Source organism: Papio anubis, chromosome 7 (genome assembly GCF_008728515.1).
Source record: "Papio anubis isolate 15944 chromosome 7, Panubis1.0, whole genome shotgun sequence".
Taxonomy (NCBI): Eukaryota; Metazoa; Chordata; class Mammalia; order Primates; family Cercopithecidae; genus Papio; species Papio anubis.
Window position 1 is genome coordinate 61,823,984 of NC_044982.1, and position 22,996 is coordinate 61,846,979.

The 22,996-nt window shown below is 36.9% G+C and overlaps 1 protein-coding gene and 1 long non-coding RNA gene across 6 annotated transcripts in view; one reads left to right on the forward strand and one right to left on the reverse strand.

Moving 5' to 3' along the window:
- Positions 1–17,249, reverse strand: part of LOC116275728 — a 40,567-nt gene extending 23,318 nt beyond the window's left edge. For all 5 annotated transcript variants that reach the window (XR_004184929.1, XR_004184927.1, XR_004184928.1 and 2 more), the window contains exons 1-2: positions 17,161–17,249; positions 15,903–15,979 (exon numbers count right to left, since the gene is read on the reverse strand). This is a non-coding gene — a long non-coding RNA (uncharacterized LOC116275728). The remainder of the gene's footprint in view (positions 1–15,902; positions 15,980–17,160) is intronic.
- Positions 17,250–17,315: 66 nt separating this feature from the next.
- Positions 17,316–20,180, forward strand: FSCB (fibrous sheath CABYR binding protein). Its single transcript, XM_031668146.1, has one exon. The coding sequence runs from the start codon at positions 17,567–17,569 to the stop codon at positions 20,006–20,008; it is 2,442 nt and encodes an 813-aa protein (XP_031524006.1). The 5' UTR covers positions 17,316–17,566; the 3' UTR covers positions 20,009–20,180.
- The last annotated feature ends 2,816 nt before the right edge of the window (positions 20,181–22,996 follow it).

Below are 22,996 nucleotides of genomic sequence, written 5' to 3' on the forward strand. Positions count from 1 at the left end.
TAGGCATTAACACACTTCCTCCTTGTTCCTACAATCATTATAAATACAGAGGACAGAGGAAACCTAAAACTCTTCAATGTTTTTATGTGGCATTTAAAACAAAATAACAATTCTGGGTAGAATCTGTAAGTCGCTGCATCATCAGCCTCCTGTCTACTTCTTCAAGCATATGTCATGCCTGCTTTCCTTACTTGGCCTTCCCTCCAGCCACAGCAGTTTTCTTACAGTTTCTAGAACATGCCTTTTGCCTCCTAGTGTGCCTCTGTTTTGCTTTCTTTATTAGAAGCTCTCTCTTACAAACCCCTTCAGCTTCTATTAACCTAGGTAAAGTATATGCTGTCTTCACTACTTAATATACTTTTTAAACTTGATTTTAAACTTGTTTATATATTCAGTTTCTCCCACTAAACTGTAAAGTACGTGAAGGCAAGAAGCAATATCTAATTTTTTCGTTTCCCTAATACCTAGCAGCAGTCATTGGAATATATAGGTGCCCAAAAATATTTCTTCAGGAAATAATTATTTCAAAAATTCAAGTTTCTTGAAAGTAGAATTGTTGGTAAGTTGTGTGCCTATTTTAGAAACTTTATATACTCAATGCATAAAAATTGTTACATGTAAGTTGCACAATGTGATGGGTTTTTTGTTTTTCGGGTTTTGTTTTTGAGACAGGGTCTCCTTCTGTCACCCAGGCTATTATGCAGTGGTGCAGTCTTGGCTCACTGTGATCTCTGCCTCCTGAGCTCAAGTGATCCTCCCATCTCAGCCTCCCAAGTAGCTGAGACTACAGGCATTAGCCACCATGCCTGGCTTATTTTTTAATTTTTTTGTAGAGACAAGGTTTCACCATGTTGCCCAGGCTGGTCTCAAACTCCTGAGCTCTAGCCATCCCCTTGCCTCAGTTTCCCAAAGTGCTGGGATTACAGGCACGAGCCACTGTGCCCAGCCCAATGTGATGTTTTGGTATATGTATTATGAAGTGATTACCACAATTAACATATTCATCACCTCATATAGTTACTATTTTTTTGTGGCAAAAGCATTTAAAATCTACTCCCTTAGCAATTTCAATTATATAATACATTATTAACTATAGTTACCTTGTATATTAAATCTCCAGAATTTAGAAACTTGATATGTATTTTCAAATTATCCAGAATAAAGATTATATCAATTCAAACTCTAGCCTGAAATGTGGGAGATTATCCACTTATTAGCACTCTATTTTTTGAGTATCTTTAAATCTTTGCTACTTTTACACTGGAATTATTTTAATTTTTGTTTCAGAAGTGAATCTGATCTCTTTCATGTATTTATTGGTCTTATTTTTCTTCTTTAAGTTTTCTATTTATGCCTTTTGTTAAATTTTCTATTATGTTATTTTTATATTGACTTTGGATATTAAGGATAAATATGTGAAATTTCACACTTATTTTTCTTAGTTTCTCATTGCATTTTATTTTTAATATACAGAGATTTTAAAATTTTATGACTTCTGTCCTCACCCTTCTACTGAAGTTGCTCTTACTGTTAATAAAATTACCAATAACTTCTTCATTGTTATATCAAATGGGCATTTTTTCAGGCTTCATCTTACTTGTTCTATTCGGTTACAAACAAGGTAATATAGGTCACAGTTTAGATATTTGCCCTATGTTAGTTCATAGCATCTCTGCCATCACTAAATCATAGCTTTCAAAGTCATCAGAATTATAAGTAAAATTAAATGCTACTCAGCGAACTTGTTTTGATAAAATTAAATCATCAGGAGGAAGTCTTTCAGCAAATCTCTCTGGTTTTATGATTATAGAAATGGGTTGAACATGGTAATGACAAGCCTGAATAAAAAATAAAGAAACAAATGCCAGAGAGTGAGAGAGTCAGAAGTACAGTGTGTCACGCAAGAGTCAGAAACATGGGGCTACAAAATGATGTAGTAATAGTTTCCTAGGGCTGCAACAAGCAAGTACCACAAATTGAGTTATGATAACAAATTTATTCCCTCAAAGTCTGAAGACTAGAAATTCCAAATTAAGGTGGCAGCGGGACCATGGTCCCTCTGAAACCTCTTATAGCCCCAGATATTCCTTACTCTGGGGCAGCATAACTCTAATGTCTCGATCTTTACATGTCCATCTTCCTACTGTGTCTGTGTCCAAATTTCTCTCTCTCTCTTTTAAGGAGACATACTCCATCAGCCAAGCTGGAGAGCAGTGGCACAATCTTGGCTCACTGCAACCTCCACCTCCCAGGTTCAAGCGATTCTTGTTCCTCAGTCTCCTGACTAGCTAGAATGACAGGCACACAATACCATGCCTGACTAAGTTTTATATTTTTAGTAGAGACAGGATTTTGCCGTGTTGTCCAGGCTGGTCTCAAACTCCTGACCTCAAGTGATCCATCTGCTTCGGTCTCCCAAAGTGCTGAGATTACAGGCGTGAGTCGCTGCACCCAGCCCCAATGTTTGTCTTCTTATAAGGATACCATCTTAACCTAATTACATCTGTAAAGACCCTATTTCCAAAGAAGGTCATATTCACAGGTACTGGCAGTAGGACTTCAACATATCTTTTGGGGAATTACAATTCAATCCATAACAGATGTGAACCAAGTGAGCGAGAGAGAGAGAGAGAGAGAGAGAGAGAGAGAGAGAGCTGAATCATCTGAGATTTCTAGAACAAAAGATAAAATGCCAAGTCCTAAATTGAAAGAGAGATTGTGTAATGATTAGTGGGGTCATGTAGATGAGCAGAGCAAAAGAAACATATGTATGTCTTAAGAATGGAATGAGAAACTGCTCCATGAAATCTCATTATTCTACTTGAAATCTTAGGTAATTTTTAAAATTATCTATGCATGATATTTTTATGAACAAGCTAATACTAGTAGCAAAAGGCAGTTTACTATGACAGTTTGATGCATGATTAAGAAAGATCACCTTCTGATTTCCAATTCCAAAATGGCAGTGTAGAGGCAAGCTGGCTTCCCTCCCTCTCCTCCCATACAGAAAACCAAAAACAAACATGGAACAGTAAGATTTTCACCACCAACAACCCAGAGCTTAAGTGTGAAGATGAGAGACACTTGCTCGGGCTTCAGAGAAGTGGAAAAACTCTGAGTAGATGGTAGGAGAATTGATCTTCCACATCTGTAATGCCCCTCCACCCCCATTCTGCCTGGCACCAAGCATATAAAAAAATCTCCCCACAACTCATGATTTATACAGTGGAAGAAGTGAAATTGAGGTTCTTGACCAGCTTCTCCACCTTCCTGAGTTTTCATGGGAAGCATCATGACTGCCTGAATAGAGAAATATCTTTGAGGATGGGCAGAGACAATGAGGGGAGCTAGTACTACCACTTCCTAATCCTAGAAACTCTGCTGTGTAACTTGGCCAAAGGAGATGCCAAATCAGAATGACTGTTCAGCAGCAGCACACTGTAGAAGGTATGTTCTTTGGATACACTGGACACAAACCCTAGTCACTCTTCCCACACTGCTGGGATAATCCCTTTGGAACATCCCCTACTTGGGACAGGCAGCACTCTGACCATTTATTATAACTGAAGTGAACCTGGGTCTAAGGTATCACTCAGCATCAACAAGGAGGCAGTGACCTACAGGATTTGCTAAGAAAATATATTCAGTAAAATCCAAAACAAGCCACACAGAGTAATTCTAGAATAAATAACTAATTATTCAATGGAAAGACCACAGATATATGATCACAAGAAACAAGAACAAACAGAAAACCATTACCTCCCCATGAGGACAAAGTAAAAATTAAATGACTGATTCTAACAAGATGGTGATATGTGAGCTCTCTGACCAGGAATCTGAAATACCAATATTAAGAAAACTCAGTGAGCTCCAAGGTAATACAGAGAAGAAATTCAGAAATCTAGCAGAGAAATTTAACAAAAAGATTAAAATAATAAGACATTGCTGAAGTGAATACATTTGCTGAATTGAAGCACTCTTTAGAGGCCCTCAACAGCAGAATGAACCAACTAATGAAAAAAAATCAGTGAGCTTGAAGGCCAGCTATTTGAAAATACACAGAGGGGAAAAAAGAAAATGAATAAAAGGAATGAAGACCACCTACAAGATATAGAAAATTATTTCAAGAGACCAAATCTAAGAATTGTTGGTGTTCAAGAGGGAGCTGAGCAAGAAGGGTGTAGAAAGTTTATTCAGGGAAATAAGAACAGAAAACTTTCCAAAACTTGAGAAAAAAAAAAAAAAAAACAACTATGTACAGAAAGGTCTTAGGGCACCAAACAGATTCAACCCAAATATGACTACTTATCATAAAGCATATAATAATTAAACTCTCAAAGGTCAAAGACTAACAGATGTCAAAAGCAGCAAAAGAAAAGAAACAACATAGGAAGAAGTTCCAAATTCATCTGGCAACAGACTCCTCAAACCTTATAGGCAGGAGGGACTAGAATGACATTTTCAATGGGCCCAAAGGGAAAAAAAAAAAAAAAACAACAACTGTCGTCAAAGAACTGCATCCAGCAAAATTAACATTTAACTATGAAGGAGAGACATATATATTTTTTTCTCAGACAAACAAAAACAGAGAATTCACCACCACCAGACTTGTCTTGCAAGAAATGCTAAAGGGAGTTCATCAGTCTGAAAGAAAAAAGCACTAATGTACAAAAGAAAACTTTAAGGTATAAAACCCATTGGTTAAATTAAGTAAATGGGAAAATCTAGAGTACTCTATATCTGTATCTGTAGTGTGAAATCTACTCATAAATCTAGTGTGAAGCCCACAAGATAAATATACAAAGAACAATAATGCTACAGCAACCTGCTAAGAGATAGGTAATATAAAAATGTGTACACTGAGACAAATAAAAGTCACAGTGTGGTTGGGGAGAAGGTAGAGTTAAAGTGTAGAATTTTTTACATGGGTTTTTTTTAACCTTTGTTTCTGTTATTTTGCTTGTGATGTAAGATAAGTTTTCGCCTCGTTAAAATAACTTGTTATGTAAATAAGATGTTCTTTGTAAGCCTCATGGTAACTACAGTGAAAAACCTACACTAGATTCACTAAAAATAAAGAAAATTAAAACATACTGCCAGATATAACCACTTAACCACAAAGGAAGACAGAAAGAAAGAAAGGAGAAAAGGAAGAGAGGAATCTTAAAACCAGAAAACAAGCCAAAAAATGGCAATAGTAAGTCTTACCAATAATAACACTGAATGTAAATAGTTACAATTCTTTAATTAAAAGGGCTAGAGTGGCTGCATGGATTAAGAAACAAGACCCACCTATGTGCTGCCTTCAAGAAACCCACTTGACCTGTAGAGATACATATAAACTGAAAGTAAAGTGCTGGAAAACATATTCCATGTAACTGGAAACCAAAAATGAACAGGGGTAGCTCCACTTATATTAGATAAAATGGTCTACAAATCTAAGACTGTAACAATGACAAAGAAAGTCACTATATTAAGATAAAGAGGTCAATTCAGCAAGACAATATACAAATCCTAAATATCTATGCATTTAACACTGGAGATCCCAAGTGTATAAAGCAAACATTAATAGATTTAAAGGGAGAGACAGATAGCAACACAATAGTGGAGGATATTAATACTCAACTTTCAGTATAGACTGATCATCCAGACAGAAAAGCAACAAAGAAACAGAGTTAAACAATACACTAGATTTAATAGGCCTAACTGATATTTAAAGAACCTTTAACTTAACTATTGCAGAATACACATTCTTTTCATCAGCACACGGAACATTCTTTAGAATAGACCGTATCAGGCTACAAAGCAAGTATGAATCAATTTTAAAAAATAAAAACCATATCAAGTACCTTTTCTGGCCACAGTGGAATAAAACTAGACATCAGTAACAAGAGGAACCTTAAAAATACGCAAACACATGGAAATTAAACAACGTGTTCTGGAACAACCAATGAATCAATGAAGAAATTAATAAATTAAAGATTTCTTGAAACAAATGTTAATGAAAATACAACATATCAGAATCTATGGGATATGGCAAAGCAGTACTAAGAAGGAAGTTTACAGCAATAATACCTGTATGATAAAAGTAGAAAGGCTTCAAATAAACAACCTAATGATGCACTGCAAGGAATAAGAAAGGAAAGAACAAAAGAAATCCAAAATTAGTACAAGGAAGGAAATAATAAAGATCAGTGCAGAAATAAATAAAATGGAGACTAAAAAACAACACAGAAGATCAGCAAAACCAAAAAGGGTTTTTTGAAAAATAAAATCAACAAAACCTTTGGCTAGACTTAGAAAAAGGAGATGATTCAAATAAATAAAATGAGCAAAAAGAAAGGAGATCTGACATCCAAAACATCAGAAATACAAATAATTCCTAGAGACTATTATGAAAATCTATATGCCAACCAATTTGAAGACCTGACAAAAATGGATAAATTACTGGACACATAAAACCTGCCAAGATTGAACCATGAAGAAACAGAGAACCTCAACAAACCAATAACAAGTAATGATAGTGAAGCTGTAGTAATAAAAAGTCTCCCATCAAATAAAAGCCCAGGACATGAGGGCTTCACTGTTGCATTTTACCAAACGTTTAAACAAGAATTAATATTAATTCTCTTTAAATAATTCCAGAAAATACAAGAGGAGGGAGGACTTCCAGGGTCATTTTACAAGGCCAGCATTACTCTAATTCCAAAACCAAAGAAGGACACAGCAAAAAAGAAAACTACAAACCAGTATCACTGATGAACAAGATACAAAAATCCTCAACAAAATACTAGCAAACTGAATTCAACAACACATTAAAAAGATCATTCAGCATTATCAAGTGGGATTCGTCCCAGGGACGTAAGGATGGTTCAACATATGTAAATCAATGAATGTGATACGTCACCTTAACTGAATCAGGAACAAAAATGATATGATCATTTCAATAGATGCCAAAAAAGCACTTGATAAAGTTTAATATTTCTTTATGATAAAAACCCTCATCAAAGTGGATATAGAGAGGACATACCTTAAAATAATGAAGACTGCATAAGACAAACCCACATCTAGCATTGTGTTGAATGAGGAAAAAATGGAACAGGACAAGCATGTCCACTTTTGCCACCATTATTCAACATAAAACTGGATGTCCTAGATAGATCAATTAGGCAAGAAAAAGAAATGAAAAGCGTCCACATTGGAAAGGAAGAAGTCAAATTAGCCTTGTTCACAGATAACATGATCTTATACATAAGAAAACCTAAAGACTCCACCAAAAAACTGTTTAAACTGATAAATTCAGTAAAGTTGTAGAAACAAAATAAATATATAAAAATCAGCGACATTTTTATATGCCAATAGTGAACAATCTGAAAAAGAAATCAAGAAAGCAATCCCATTTACAGTAGCTGCAAAAATATAAAATACCTTGGAATCAATCTAGACAATGAAGTGTAAGATCTAGACAAGGAAAACTATACAACTTTAATAAAATAAATAGAAAATTATACAAAAAATGGAAAGCTATTCCATGCTCATGGACTGGCATAATTAACATTATTAAAATTACAATTCTGCTCAGCAATTTATAGATTCAATGCTATCCCTAACAAAATACCAATGATATTCTTTACAGAAATAGAAAAAAAAACTTCTAAAATTTGTATGAAACCACAAAAAACCCTGAATAGCTAAAGCAGTCCTGAGCAAAAAGAACAAAACAGGAGGCATCATACTACCTGACTTCAAAATTTACCACAAAGTATAGTAACCAAATAACACAGTACTGACATAAAAATAGACACATAGATCAATAAAACAGAATAGATAACTTTGATATAAATCCAAGAATATACATACAATCAATTCGTTTTTGAGAAAGGCAACAGGAACACACAATGGGAAAAAGATAGTCTTTTCAATAAATGGTGTTGGGAAAACTGGATCACTATATGCCAAAGAATGAAACTAGACTCCTAGCTCTCACTATACACAAGAATCAAATTAAAATGGATTAAAGACTTAAATCTAAGATATAACACTATGAAACCTAGTAGAAATAATTCAGGACATTGGTCTGGGCAAGCACAGGCAACCAAACCAAAATCAGACAAATGGGATCACTTCAAGCTAAAAATCTTCTGCACAGCAAAGGAAAGAGCCAACAAAGTGAAAAGACAACCATAGCATTGGAGAAATCATTTGTAGACTAATTGTCTGACAAGAGATTGATAACCAGAACATACAAGGAGCTCAAACAGCTCACTAGAAAAAAAAAAAATCAAATAATCAAATTAAAGGATGAGCAATCATTATACCAAAAAGATACCTATACTAGTATGTTTACCACAGCAATATTCACAGTAACAAAGATAAGAAATCAGCTTAAGTGTCCATTAATGGATGACTAGATAAAGCCAATGTAGTGTATATACATGACGGAATGCTATTTAGCCATAAAAAATGAAATTGCTAGGTGTTTCAAAATGGCAGAACAGGAACAGCTCCAGTCTGTAGCTCCCTGAATGATCAATGCAGAAGATGAGTGATTTCTGCATTTCCAACTGAGGTACCTGGTTCATCTCACTGGGACTGGTTGGACAGTGGGTGCAGCCCATGGAGGGTCAGCTGAAGCAGGGCAGGGCATCACCTCATCTGGGAAGTGCAAGGGGTTGGAGGATTTCCCTTTCTAGGCCAAGGAAAGCCGTGACAGGCTGTACCTGGAAAAAAAACGGGACACTCTTGCCCAAATACTGTGCTTTTCCAATGGTCTCAGCAAATGGCACACCGGGAGATTATATCCTGTGCCTGACTCAGCAGGTCCCATGCCCATGGAGCCTTGCTCACTGCTAGTGCAGCAGTCTGAGATTGACCTGTGAGGCAGCAGCCTGGCAGGGGGAGGGGTATGTACCATTGCTGCGGCTTGAGTAGGTAAACAAAGCAGCCTGGGAAGCTCGAACTGGTTGGAGCCCACCGCAGCTCAGCAAGGCCTGCTGCCTCTGAATAAAAGGCAAAAGAAACTTCTGTAGACTTAAACATCCCTGTCTGACAGCTCTGAAGAGAGCAGCAGTTCTCCCAGCACAGTGTTTGAGCTCTGAGAATGGACAGACTACCTCCTCAAGTGGGTCCCTGACCCCTGTGTAACCTAACTGGGAGACACCTCCCAGAAGGGGCTGACTGACACCTCATATAGGCTGGTGCCCCTCTGGGATGAAGCTTCTAGATGAAGGATCAGGCAGCAATATTTGCTGTTCTGCAATATTTGTTGTTCTGCAGCCTCTACTGGTGATACCCAAGCAAAAAATGTCTGGAGTAGACCTCCAGCACACTCCAACAGATCTGCAGCTGAGAGACCTGACTGTTAGGAGGAAAACTAACAAACAAAAAGGAATATATCAACATCAACAAAAAGGACATCCACACCAAAATTCCATCTGTAGGTCACCAACATCAAAGACCAAAGGTAGATCAAACCACAAAGATGGGGAGAAACCAGAGCAGAAGAGCTGAAAATTCTAAAAACCAGAGCACCTCTACTCCTCCAAAGGCTCACAGCTCTTTGCCAGCAACAGAACAAAGCTGGACAGAGAATGACTTTGATGAGTTGACAGAAGTAGGCTTCAGAAGGTCGATAATAACAAACTTCTCTGAGCTAAAGGAAGATGTTTGAACCCATCGCATGGAAGCTAAAAATCTTGAAAAAAGATTAGATGAATGGCTAACTAGAATAAACAGTGTAGAGAAGACCTTAAATGACCTGATGGAGCTGAAAACCATGGGACAATAATTATGTGTCACATGCACAAGCTTCAATAGCTGATTCAATCAAGTGGAATAAGGGGTATCAGTGATTGAAGATCAAATAAATGAAATAAAGTGAGAAGAGAAGTTTAGAGATAAAAGAGTAAAAATAAACAAACAAAGCCTCCAAGAAATATGGGACTATGTGAAAAGACCAAATCTATGTTTAACTGGTGTACCTGAACGTGACAGGGAGAATGGAACCAAATTGGAAAACACTCTGCAGGATATTATCCAGGAGAACTTCCCCAACCTAGCAAGATAGGCCAACATTCAAATTCAGGAAATACAGAGAACACCACAAAGATACTCCTTGAGAAGAGCAACCCCCAAGACACATAATTGTCACATTCACCAAGGTTGAAATGAAGGAAAAAATGTTAATGGCAGCCAGAGAGAAAGGGCAGGTTACCCACAAAGGGAAGCCCATCAGACTAACAGTGGATCTCTCAGCAGAAACTCTACAAGCCAGAAGAGAGTGGGGGCCAATATTCAACATTCTTAAAGAAAAGAATTTTCAACCCAGAATTTCATATACAGCCAAACTAAGTTTCATAAGTGAAGGAGAAATAAAATCCTTTACAGACAAGCAAATGCTGAGAGATTTTGTCACCATCAGGCCTGCCTTACAAGAGCTCCTGAAGGAAGCACAGTGAAAGGAACAACCAGTACCAGCCACTGCAAAAACATGTCAAATTGTAAACACCATCAATGCTAGGAAGAAACTGCATCAACTAATGGGCAAAATAACCAGCTAACATCATAATGACAGGACCAAATTTACACATAACAGTATTAACTTTAAATGTAAATGGGCTATATACCCCAGTTAAAAGACACAGACTGTCAAATTGGATGAAGAGTCAAGACCCATCAGGGTGTTGTATTCAGGAGACCCATCTCATATGCAGAGACACTCATAGGCTCAAAATCAAGGGATGCAGGAAGATCTACCAAGAAAATGGAAAGCAAAAAAAGCAGGGGTTACAATCCTAGTCTCTGATAAAAAAGACTAAATGAGAATGAAGACACCATGTACCAGAATCTCTGGCAGACAATTAAAGCAGTTTGTAGAGGGAAGTTTATAGCACTAAATGCCCACAAGAGAAAGCAGGAAAGATCTAAAATTGACACCTTAACATCACTATTAAAAGAACTAGAGAAGCAAGAGTAAACAAATTCAAAAGCTAGCAGAAGGCAAGAAATAACTAAAGTCAGAGCAGAACTGAAGGAGATAGAGACACAAAAAACCCTTCAAAAAAATCAATGAATCCAGGAGCTGGTTTTCTGAAAAGATCAACAAAATTGATAGACCACTAGCAAGACTAATAAAGAAGAAAAGAGAGAAGAATCAAATAGTCACAATAAAAAATGATAAAGGGGATATAACCACTGATCCCACAGAAATACAAACTACCATCAGAGAATGCTATAAACACCCCTATGCAAATAAATTAGAAAACCTAGAAGAAATGGATAAATTCCTAGACACATACACCCTCCCAAGACTAAACCAGGAAGAAGTTGAATCCCTGAATAGACCAATACCAGGCTCTGAAATCGAGGCAATAATTAATAGCCTACCAACCAAAAAGTCCAGGACCAGATGGATTCACAGCCAAATTCTACCAGAGATACAAAGAGGAGCTGGTACCATTCCTTCTGAAACTATTCCAATCAATAGAAAAAGAGGGAATCCTCCCTAACTCATTTTATGAGGCCAGCATCATCCTGATACCAAAGCCTGGCAGAGACACAACAAAAAAAGAGAATTTTAGACCAATATCCCTGATGAACATCGATGCAAAAATCCTCAATAAAATACTGGCAAACCAAATCCAGCAGCATATCAAAAAGCTTATCCATCACAATCAAGTTGGCTTCATTCCTGGGATGCAAGGTTGGTTCAACACATGCAAATCAATAAATGTAATTTATTACATAAACAGAAACAATGACAAAAACCACATGATTATCTCAATAGATGCAGAAAAGGCCTTCGAGAAAATTCAACAGCCTTCATGCTAAAATCTCTCCATAAACTAGGTATTGATGGAATGTATCTCCAAATAGTAAGAGCTATTCATGACAAACCCACAGCCAATATCATACTGAATGGACAAAAACTGGAAGCATTCCCTTTGAAAACTGGCACAAGACAGGGATGCCCTCTCTCACCACTCCTATTCAACATAGTGTTGGAAGTTCTGGCAAGGCAGTCAGGTAAGAAAAAGTAATAAAGGGTATTCAATTAGGAAAAGAGGAAGTCAAATTGTTCCTGTTTGCAGATGACATGATTGTATATTAAGAAAATCCCATTGTCTGAGCCCCAAATGTCCTTAAGCTGATAAGCAACTTCAGCAAAGTCTCAGGATACAAAATCAATGTGCAAAAATCACAAGCATTCCTATACACCAATAACAGACAAACAGAGAGCCAAATCATGAGTGACCTCCCATTTACAATTGCTACAAATAGAATAAAATACCTAGGAATCCAACTTACAAGGGATGTGAAGAACCTCTTCAAGAAGAACTACAAACCACTGCTCAACAAAATAAAAGAGGACACACACAAATGGAAGAACATTCCATGCTCATGGATAGGAAGAATCAATATTGTGAAAATGCCCATACTGCCCAAGGTAATTTATAGATTCAATGCCATCCCCATCAAGCTACCAATGACTTTCTTCATAGAATTGGAAAAAACTCCTTTAAAGTTCATATGGAACCAAAAAAGAGCCCGAATTGCCATGGCAATCCTGAGCAAAGAGAACTAAGCTGGAGGCATCATGCTACCTGACTTCAAACTATATTATAAGGTTACAGCAACCAAAACAGCAAGGTACTGGTACCAAAACATATATATATATATATATATATACCAATGCAACAGAACAGAGGCCTCAGAAATAACACCACACATCTACAACCATCTGATCTTTGACAAACCTGACAAAAACAAGATATGGGGAAAGGATTTCCTATTTAATAAACGGTGCTGGGAAAACTGGCTAGCCATATGTAGAAAACAGAAACTGGATCCCTTCCTTACATCTTATACAAAATTAATTCAAGATGGATTAAACACTTAAATGTTAGACCTAAAACCATAAAAACCCTAGAAGAAAACCTAGGCAATACCATTCACGACAGAGGCATGGGCAAGGACTTCATGACTAAAGCACCAAAAACAATGGCAACAAAAGTCAAAATAGACAAAGGGGATCTAATTAAACAATGAGCTTCTGCAGCAAAAGAAACTACCATCTGAGTGAACAGGCACCTACAGAATGGGAGAAAATTTTTTCAATCTACTCATCTGACAAAGGTCTAATATCCAGAATCTACAAAGAACTTAAACAAATTTACGAGAAGAAAACAACCCTGTCAAATAGTGGGCAAAGGATATGAACAGACACTTCTCAATAGAAGACATTTATGAAGCCAATAGACACATGAAAAAAATGCTCATCATCACTGGTCATCAGAGAAATGCAAATCAAAACCACAGTGAGATACCATCTCACACCAGTTAGAATGGTGATCATTAAAAAGTCAGGAAACAACAGATGCTGGACAGGATATGGAGAAATAGCAATGCTTTTACACTGTTGGTAGTGTAAACTAGTTCAACCATTATGGAAGACAGTGTGGCAATTCCTCAAGGATCTAGAACTAGAAATATCATTTGACCCAGCAATCCCACTACTGGGTAGATACCAAAGGATCATAAATCATGCTACTATAAAGACACATGCACACATATGTTTATTTTGGCACTATTCACAATAGCAAAGACTTGGAACCAACCCAAATGTCCATCAGTGATAGACTGGATTAAGAAAATATGGCACATATACACCACAGAATACTATGCAGTCATAAAAAAGGATGAGTTCATGTCCTTTCAGGGATATGGATGAAGCTGGAAATCATCATTTTGAGCAAACTATTACAAGGACAGAAAAGCAAACACCGCATGTTCTCACTCATAGGTGGGCATTGAACAATGAGAACACTTGGACACAGTGCGGGGAACATCCCACCCCAGGGCCTGTCATGGGGTGTGGAGAAGGGGGAGGGATAACATTAGGAGAAATACCTAATGTAAATGATGAGTTAATGGGTGCAGCAAACCAACATGGCACATGTATGCCTATGTAGCAAACTTGCATGTTGTGCACATGTACCCTAGAACTTAAAGTATAATTAAAAATAAAAAATAAATAAAGCTTAACCTGGTAGAAAATTAAAAAAAATAAAATCATGTCTTTTGCTGCAACATGAATGGAACTGGAGGCCATTATTTTAAGAGAAACAACTCAGAAACAGAAAGGCAATGCATCTTCTCACTTATAAGTGGGAGCTAAATAAAGCATCCACATGGATGCAGAGTGTCAACTGATACAACAATGGAGACTCAGAAGTGTGAGAGATGGAAGTGGGGGATGATAAGAAATTACCTAATGGGTACAATTTATATTATTCAGGTAATAGTCACACTAAAATCTCTGACTCCACCACATGTAATATATCTATGTAACAAAATTATACTTGTACCACATAAATTTATACAAAAATAGGCAAAATATCTGAATAGACATTTCTTAAAAGATGGCATACAAATGATCAACAGTGATATGAAAAAATACTCAACATCACTAATCAGAGAAATGCAAATCAAAACCACAATGAGATGTCATCTCCCCGCTGTCAAAATGGCTTGTATGAAAAAGACAGACAAGAGAGGAAAACATAAAGATCTAAGGACTGGAAATTGATAATTCAATTTAGTTGAAATCGATAATTCAGTTTAAGGAAATTTGGAAAAGCCTTATTTAAGTTAAAGAAGCAAAACTAATCCAATACACATAATCTTATATTAACCCAATTAGTGCGATGTTGGCTTTGACATTTATTTCTTGTTGTGAATTGACCCAAAATAGACTTTGAAGATATTACATGAAATTTCAGAAACTTGACTACAAAACACACCTGCAATGTTTGTCAGATATAATTGAGACAAACACCAGGCTCTCTCTTTGCAACCACAAAGATGTTGATAAACAACCCAATAGAGATTACCCCATCAATTGACCCTTTTATGAAATGTTTCTCTGTAGCATGCAGTACTATTTTACAGCATCAAAACTTTTTTTCAAAATCGGAGTAAATCCTCTCAAACCCTACCATTGCTTTATCAATGAAGTTTATGGAATATTCTAAATCCTTTGTTGTTTTTGCAACAGTGTTCACAGCACCTCACTAGGAGTAGATTCCATCTCAAGAAACGACTTTCTTTGCTCATCCATAAGAAGCAACCCTTTGTCCATTAAAGTTTTACCATTAGATTGCAGCAATTCAGTCATGTCTTCAGGCTCTACATATAATTTACATTTTCTTGCTATTTCCACCACATCTGCAGTTACTTTCTCCACTGAAATCTTGAACCCCTCAAAGTCATCTATGAGGGTTGGAATCAACTTCTTCCAGACTCCTGTTAATGTTGATATTTAGACCTATTACCATTCTTCATAAAGATTCTTAATGGCATCTAAAATGGTAAATCCTTTCCAGAGGGTTTAAATTTACTTTCAATTTCACATCCATTAATGGAATCACTATCTATGGCAGCCATAGCATTATGAAATATATTTAAATAATAAAATTGAAAATCAAAATTACTCCTTGATCCACCGGCTACAGAATGGATGTTGTGTTAGCAGGCATGAAAACAACATGAATTTCAAATGAGAGGTCTGTGACTCTTCTTTTCACTTGAACACTTAGAGGCCATTGTAGGGCTATCAATTTTCCTAATTTCAATATTGTTGTGTCTCAACCAATAGAAAGGCCTGAGGACAGAGAGAGAGAGAGAGAGACGGGGGAACAGCTGGCTGGTGGATTAGTCAGAACACACACAATGTTTTTCTATTAAATTTGTTATATATAAGGTATGGTGCTGCAAATATTTACAGTAGTAACATCAAGATCACTGATCATAGATCACCACAGCAGATATTATAATAATGAAAAAGTTTGAAATGTTGCAGGGATTACCAAAATGTGAGACAAAGAAATGAAATGAGCACATACTGTTTGAAAAAATGGCATCAATGGATTTTCTTGATGCAGGCTTGCCACAGACTTTCAATTTGTAAAAAGTGCAGGATCTGTAAAACACAAAAAAGTGAAGTGTAATAAAATGAAGTATGCCTGTAACTCCCAAAGATCCCATCTTCAAATACCATAACTTTTGGGGTTCCAACATATGAATTTGTGGGTAAAGAGATAGGGCCACAAACATTCAGCTCATAATACCAATGCATGTGAAAAAAGGGGAATTATTCAATTCACCATGTTTTCTAGGGGCAATATGGCATAAATAAATTTAAAAATATTCCCAGATTAATGCAGTCATAATTATTATTTGGCATATGGTTATTACATTGTCTCCTATAACTGTATTTTAAAAGTCTGTTTTCTCTTCTTAATTTTCCTCAGACTAATGCACAATGTTTTTGCATACTGTTTGATCAATATTCATCTTTCTAGTAAAATTCTTGAGTGATATCAGTTAAAATTTTATCTGTATTCCAAATCTAATACAATGTCATCTACAATCTGCTTGACTGGAGTTCCTCCTTTTCATAGCTTCATTTTTTAATGTTTTTATCTTCAGCTGGTGCAGTGGCTCATGCCTGTAATCTCAGCTACTGGGGGGGCTGGGGTAGGAGTATTGCTTAAGCCCAGAAGATTGAGGCTGCAGTGAGGTATGATTGTACCACTGCACTCCAGCCTGGGGGACAGAGTGAGATCCTATCTCAAAAAACAAAACAAAAATAAAAATAAAGTTTTTATCTACATTGGGGCATTCATTCCCATGTGGGTACTCAGCAGAGTCTAATGTGACTACTTCAAAAGGTGCATTTTTTTCTCCCTTGGTGTGTATTTAGACTCATTCTTTTAGTTGGCAATTTTGGGTGGAACTACACTCTAAAATAGTTAAATAAAAATTAAAATATCACACGATGTTTTAGAAGATAAACCTGCCTTCTATATTTTGAGAATAGGCTGTTGTGTTACTGAAGGCTAAGGATGTAGAAAAGAAGCTTATATGAAGATGAACTTCAGAATTCAAGTTTTTCAAACAGTAGTAACTTCTTTTCAAGTCATATAAAATACGTTAATAGAACATCCTCACACATGTTATGGGTTGTTTTGTACAGTTGAAAATAGGCTGCAGCATTCTGAGTTCTGCATTACTGTCTTTGATAATAGGATGAAAAGAACAGAACTGAAAGTTCGAAAGCATCAATTTCAGCAATTAGAAAGTGGCATTACTGGAATTTACCTGATGTTCTTTTGTAGACAAATGCTTTTTTTTAACTTGACTTGTTTCAAAAAGTAGATTCTCACTTGCAGCCATTACCTATGAATGTATACTAAGTTTAAAAGCCCTAGGAATACCACTGACGGAATCCTGAAGGCAGAATTGGCTATGATGTCATAGACCCTTGAAGGAAACTTCTAAAAGTGATATTTAGTTATAACAGAGGCTAAACAAGAAAGATGCTTACTGAATAAGGTGGGATCCAACAAGAGTGTAGTATGGAATGTAATAACTTATGAATTACTTTTTTTCTGAGGGAGCTCAACAGAATGACACCTAAGAAAGGCAAAGTCTTCGACACTTGGTACGTTTGTGATTTTTGGCCATCACTTGAAAATTAATAAATCTGAAATCACTAGTCTTAGAAATGGAAGAAAGTGATGACTCTGATAAGCCTATCTCAGCGTGTAGGCAAGAAATTCGAAAGAGAAGACGACCCAGCCAACCAATGGTAGACAAATCCCAGCAAACTGATGTAATAGAGAAAAAGAAACACATGCCCATACCAAAATCATCTAGCCCCAAAGCTACCCATCGTATTGGTAATACTTCTGAAAGCAAAGGCAACTACTCTGCCAAAGCCTATGAGTCTATTAGAGTATCTTCTGAACTTCAGCAAACTTGGACAAAGAGAAAGCGTGGACAGGAAATGACTAGTAAGTCTCTCCAGACAGACACCATTGTAGAAGAGAAAAAAGAAGTCAAGTTAGTTGAGAAAACCGTGGTACCTGAAGAAAAGTCAGCTGACGTTAGAGAAGCAGCTATTGAATTGCCAGAGAGTGTTCAGGAAGTAGAAATTCCACCAAACATACCTTTAGTTCAACTAAAAATGGACAGATCTCAACAGACCAGCCGTACAGAATACTGGACCATGATGCACATCCCCCATGTGGAAAAAGTGGACAAGGAACAACAGACATACTTTAGTGAATCAGAAATAGTGGCTATTTCCAGGCCAGATAGTTCTTTTACAAAGTCAAAGGAAGGTGCCTGGAAACGTAAATCCTCAGGAATGATTTCTGCTAGTGAACACCCTGAATTTCAACCAGCAACAAGCAGCAATGAAGAAATTAAGCAGAAAAGCATCAGCAGAACTTCATTTACTCAGGAGACTAAAAATGGTCCACCGGTACTTTTAGAAGATGGGCTTAGGGAAGAAGTAACTACACCTGTTGTACAAGAAGGTTTTGCTGTTAAAAAAGTGGCTTCTGCTGAAATAAAGCCTCCACCAACAGGAAAATTCCCAGCTGAAATACAGCCTCCATTAGTTGAAGAGGCCACTGCTAAGGCAGAGCCCAGACCCGATGAAGAGACACATGTCCAAGTACAGCCATCAACTGAAGAGACTCCTGCTGCTGAGGCAGCCACTGCAGTTGCAGAGAATTCTGTTAAAGTTCAGCCTCCACCCGCTGAAGAGGCCCCATTAGTGGAGTTTCCTGCTGAAATTCTGCCTCCATCAGCTGAAGAGTCCTCTTCAGAAGAGCCTCCTGCTGAAATTCTGCCTCCATCAGCTGAAAAGTCTCCTTCAGTAGAGCTTCCTGGTGAAATTCAGTCTCCCTCAGCTGAAAAGGCTCCCATTGAAGTACAGCCTTTACCAGCTGAGGGCGCCCTTGAAGAGGCCCCAGCTAAAGTAGAGCCTACCACTGTTGAAGAGAACCTTGCTGAAGTTCAGCCTCTATTACCTGAAGAGGCTCCTAGAGAAGAGGCTGGAGAACTTCAGCTTTCAACAGCTATGGAGACCCCTGCAGAAGAGGCTCCTGCTGAAGTTCAGTCTCCATTAGCTGAAGAGACCCCTGCAGAAGAGGCTTCTGCTGAAATTCAGCTTCTAGCAGCTACAGAGGCTCCTGCATATGAAACTCCTGCTGAAACTCGATCTCCACTATCTGAGGAGACTTCTGCAGAAGAGGCGCCTACTGAAGTTCAATTTCCATCAGCTAAGGGAGTTTCTATAGAAGAGGCCCCTCTTGAGCTTCAGCCTCCATCAGGTGAAGAGACCACTGCAGAAGAGGCCTCTGCTGAAATTCAGCTTCTAGAAGCTACAGAGGCTTCTGCAGAAGAGGCTCCTGCTGAAGTTCAGCCTCCACCAGCTGACGAGGCCCCTGCTGAAGTTCAGCCTCCACCAGCTGAGGAGGCCCCTGCTGAAGTTCAGCCTCCCCCAGCTGACGAGGCCCCTGCTGAAGTTCAGCCTCCACCAGCTGAGGAGGCCCCTGCTGAAGTTCAGCCTCCACCAGCTGACGAGGCCCCTGCTGAAGTTCAGCCTCCACCAGCTGAGGAGGCCCCTGCTGAAGTTCAGCCTCCACCAGCTGACGAGGCCCCTGCTGAAGTTCAGCCTCCACCAGCTGAGGAGGCCCCTGCTGATGTTCAGTCTCCACCAGCTGAGGAGACTCCTATAGAAGAGACCCTTGTTGCAGTACACTCTCCCCCAGCTTATGAGGTCCCTGCGGAAGAGGCCCCTGTTGACAAACATTCCCCACCAGCTGATTTGCTTCTGACTGACGAGTTTGCTATACAAGAGGCCTCTGCTGAAGTTGCACCTCCACCATCTGAACAAACCCCTGAAGATGAGGCGCTGGTAGAGAATGTGTCTACTGAATTTCAGTCACCGCAGGCGGCAGGAATTCCAGCAATAAATTTAGGATCGGTTGTTTTGGAAGGTGAAGCAAAATTTGAAGATGTTTCAAAAAAAATTCTGTCTAATACCAATGATGGATCTAAAGATTTGTCTAATACTAATGATGGACAGACTCCCACTCTTGAAATAGAAGGTGTCTTTCATATACAATTAAAAAATCGTCCTCCTGAACTGTAGTCAGATTGTACCTAAGCTAGCAATCAGAAGCTACGTGGTTTTGGAAGAACATACTTTAGAAAAGGGTGGGCAGCTGGAAGTAGCTTTGTCAATAAGGCAAATTAAAGTGAACCCCAAGAGTTGGCGTACAGGTTGGAAAATGAACAATAAAAACTGTAGCAGTAAAAAATTACTTATGTTACTTTCATTCAAATTGATGGCACATAAAATACCTATTTTAAAAGTAAGTTTATAATTGAAAAAAATTACTTAAAATATCCTTCCTACGGTAAACTTATTGACACGGGTAAAATTTACTCTGCAGTCATCTTTTCTTGTCTTTGCCTTCCCATTATGAGTTAATATAGTTTCTAGTGGAAAAACCAGTGTCTTTTCTGCAGATCTGTCATCTACTTTAAATTCCTTGAGTCTTAGTCACACATCTAAAGTTATGTGATGTTCTCTTCCTCCTTATTATAATTAATCATATCTCTTATTTTCTTTTCATTCAATTCCTTCTGAGACAAGCATTATTTTCCTGATTTTAGCCTAAGTGTTCTTCTTTATCTTCTTACACATTTTACATTTCAATGTCTGGATAGAAAGACTGACTTCCTTTGTAAAAATCTTCAGTTCAATAAAATGAAGATGGTCATAAAGTACTGAAAAAGGTGTGCAAGTATAAAGAAAAATATACTTAGATGACCTTGAGAGCACATTCCTGTGTTTAGTTTTTAATTTGATTTCAACTGAGAATGTGATGAGTCCTTTGGAAGTTTGGCTTATGCTTTTTGCTCTATGAACTGGTAATGAAGAACAACTTAGAATAAAATCAAATTACTGTAGTAAAAGCTGTTGAAGTTTTTAAAGAGCATCAAGCCTTAACAATACATATTCTAAGATGTCTGTTATTAAAGGGCATCTAGTTTTCCATGGTTGTAACAATGTTGGGAAAATATTTTCTCTAGCTACAAATTAATCGCAATGTACTGAAATGTTGAGATAATTTTATCAGAACATTTTAAAATTTTGTCAGTGTATTTCTCTATTTAGTGAGAACTCTAGGTTAATGATTTCAAACCTCATTAAGCTTTGATGTCCTATCATTGTTGGATTTTTGTCACATTCTTCATTACCTCAGTAATCAAGAGTATATGATATTTTAAGTAAGTTTTTGAGAATTTCATAAAAATTATTGCAAGAACACTCTTTCTTGTATGTGCCAAATTTGAGGTTGAAAATGTTATTCTACACTATGTAGAATGAGGTTTTTTTTTGTTTTTTGTTTTTTGTTTTTTGTTTTTTTTTTTGCAATGTACAAGTCCTCCATTTTATGTTTTCTGAGATACTTAAATCCAGTTAAACTTGGTTTTCTAAATTAGGTCTTTTTGTTTCTATTGTGGATTTTCTATTGTTGTTTTCTTTTTAAATTCAGAAGCCACATCAGAGTACAGAGTTATACTAGAATGAAAATATGCTTAATAAAGATGGGATCTATCAACTGGCACATGGAAAAACTTTCAACACTTAAGAATTGGATGTTTCTGGAGCTGAGGTGGAGCTTATATTTATCTGAATATATATATATAAAAAAATATATAGTACACTGTATAAATAGTAAACAAGTATATTCATGAGATTCTGGAGGTCAAATTAAAAAGTGCTGCAAATATAAGTTCCAACAGGTGCACCTGTGAAAATTTAGGGCAAGAAACATTGATTTGATGCTTCTAGGAGACAGATATAAGTAAGAAAATCTAAATACATTGAACATTGGCAAAAATTCAGTGTGAATAGAAACGCATACAGGTGATAATCTCTACCAAATGTAAGAATGATGTCAGGCTGCTAACCATTAATTTTTTTTTTCTCAAATGTGAGATATTTTAAAGATAGCTTTCCTGAGATATAACCTACATAAAATAAATAACATTTACTTAAATTGTACAATTTGATGACTTTTGACATCATGTATACACCTATGAAACCATCACCACAAGGAAAACAATGAAGATGGCTATAAGTCAAAAGTTACCATTATGATCATTTGTAACTTCTCTTTCCCTGCTTCCACCCCTCTACCCCATACATACAAGCAATTTCTGATCTGTTTTCTGTCACTAGAAATTTTTATGCATTTTTATAGACTGTTATGTAAATAGTAAAAGTATATTTTATTGCAAAGTTGTATTCCATTATATGAATATTACAAAATTTTAAAATTCATTTGATACACATTTGGGTTGTTTCCAGTTTTTGCTATTCTACATATAGCTGCTATGAACATTCACATATGAGTCTTTGTGTGGACATATGCTTTTATTTCTCTAGAGGAAATACCTAGGTATAGAATGATCTGACTGTGTGATAGGTGTATGTCTGACTAAAAATACTGTCAAACTGTTTTCCAAAGTGATAAACCATTTATATTCTGACCAACAGCTGTTGGAGTTAAAGTTGTTCTACATCCTCATCAACACTTGGACTGGTTGGTCTTTTTCATTTTAGCCACTCTACTAGGAGGATAGTGCTATCTCCTTGTAATTTTAATGTGTATTTCTCTAATGACTAATAATTTGGGGCATCCTTTTATGTGCTTATTTGCCATCTGCATATCTTCTTTGGTGAAGCCCATGCTTTTTCTTTTTTATGTGTCAAATTTAAGAAATGTTTGCCAAACTGAGTATTACTAAGATTTCTTCCTAAGTTTTCTTCTAAAAATGCTATTGTTTTGTATCTTATGCTTAATTCTAAGATCTGTCATCAGTAATCTTTTTATGTGATGTGAGAAGAGATAAGAGGTTAACTTTTGTTTTTTCAGACATATAGGTAGCCCCTTCTCCCAACACTGTTTAAGTGATTATCTTGTCCTCATTGAACTGCCTTGGAGCCTTTGCTGAAAATTAATTGATCATATATGTAGGTGTATATTTTTGTGCACTATTTTGTTCCATTGATCTTCATGTCTGTCTCTACATCAATTCAACATTGTTTTGAAACCAGTAGATT

What these genes read in the sequence shown, in the direction of transcription:
- FSCB (XM_031668146.1), top strand. Translation starts at nt 17,567, where the DNA reads ATGGAAGAAAGTGATGACTCTGATAAGCCTATCTCAGCGTGTAGGCAA.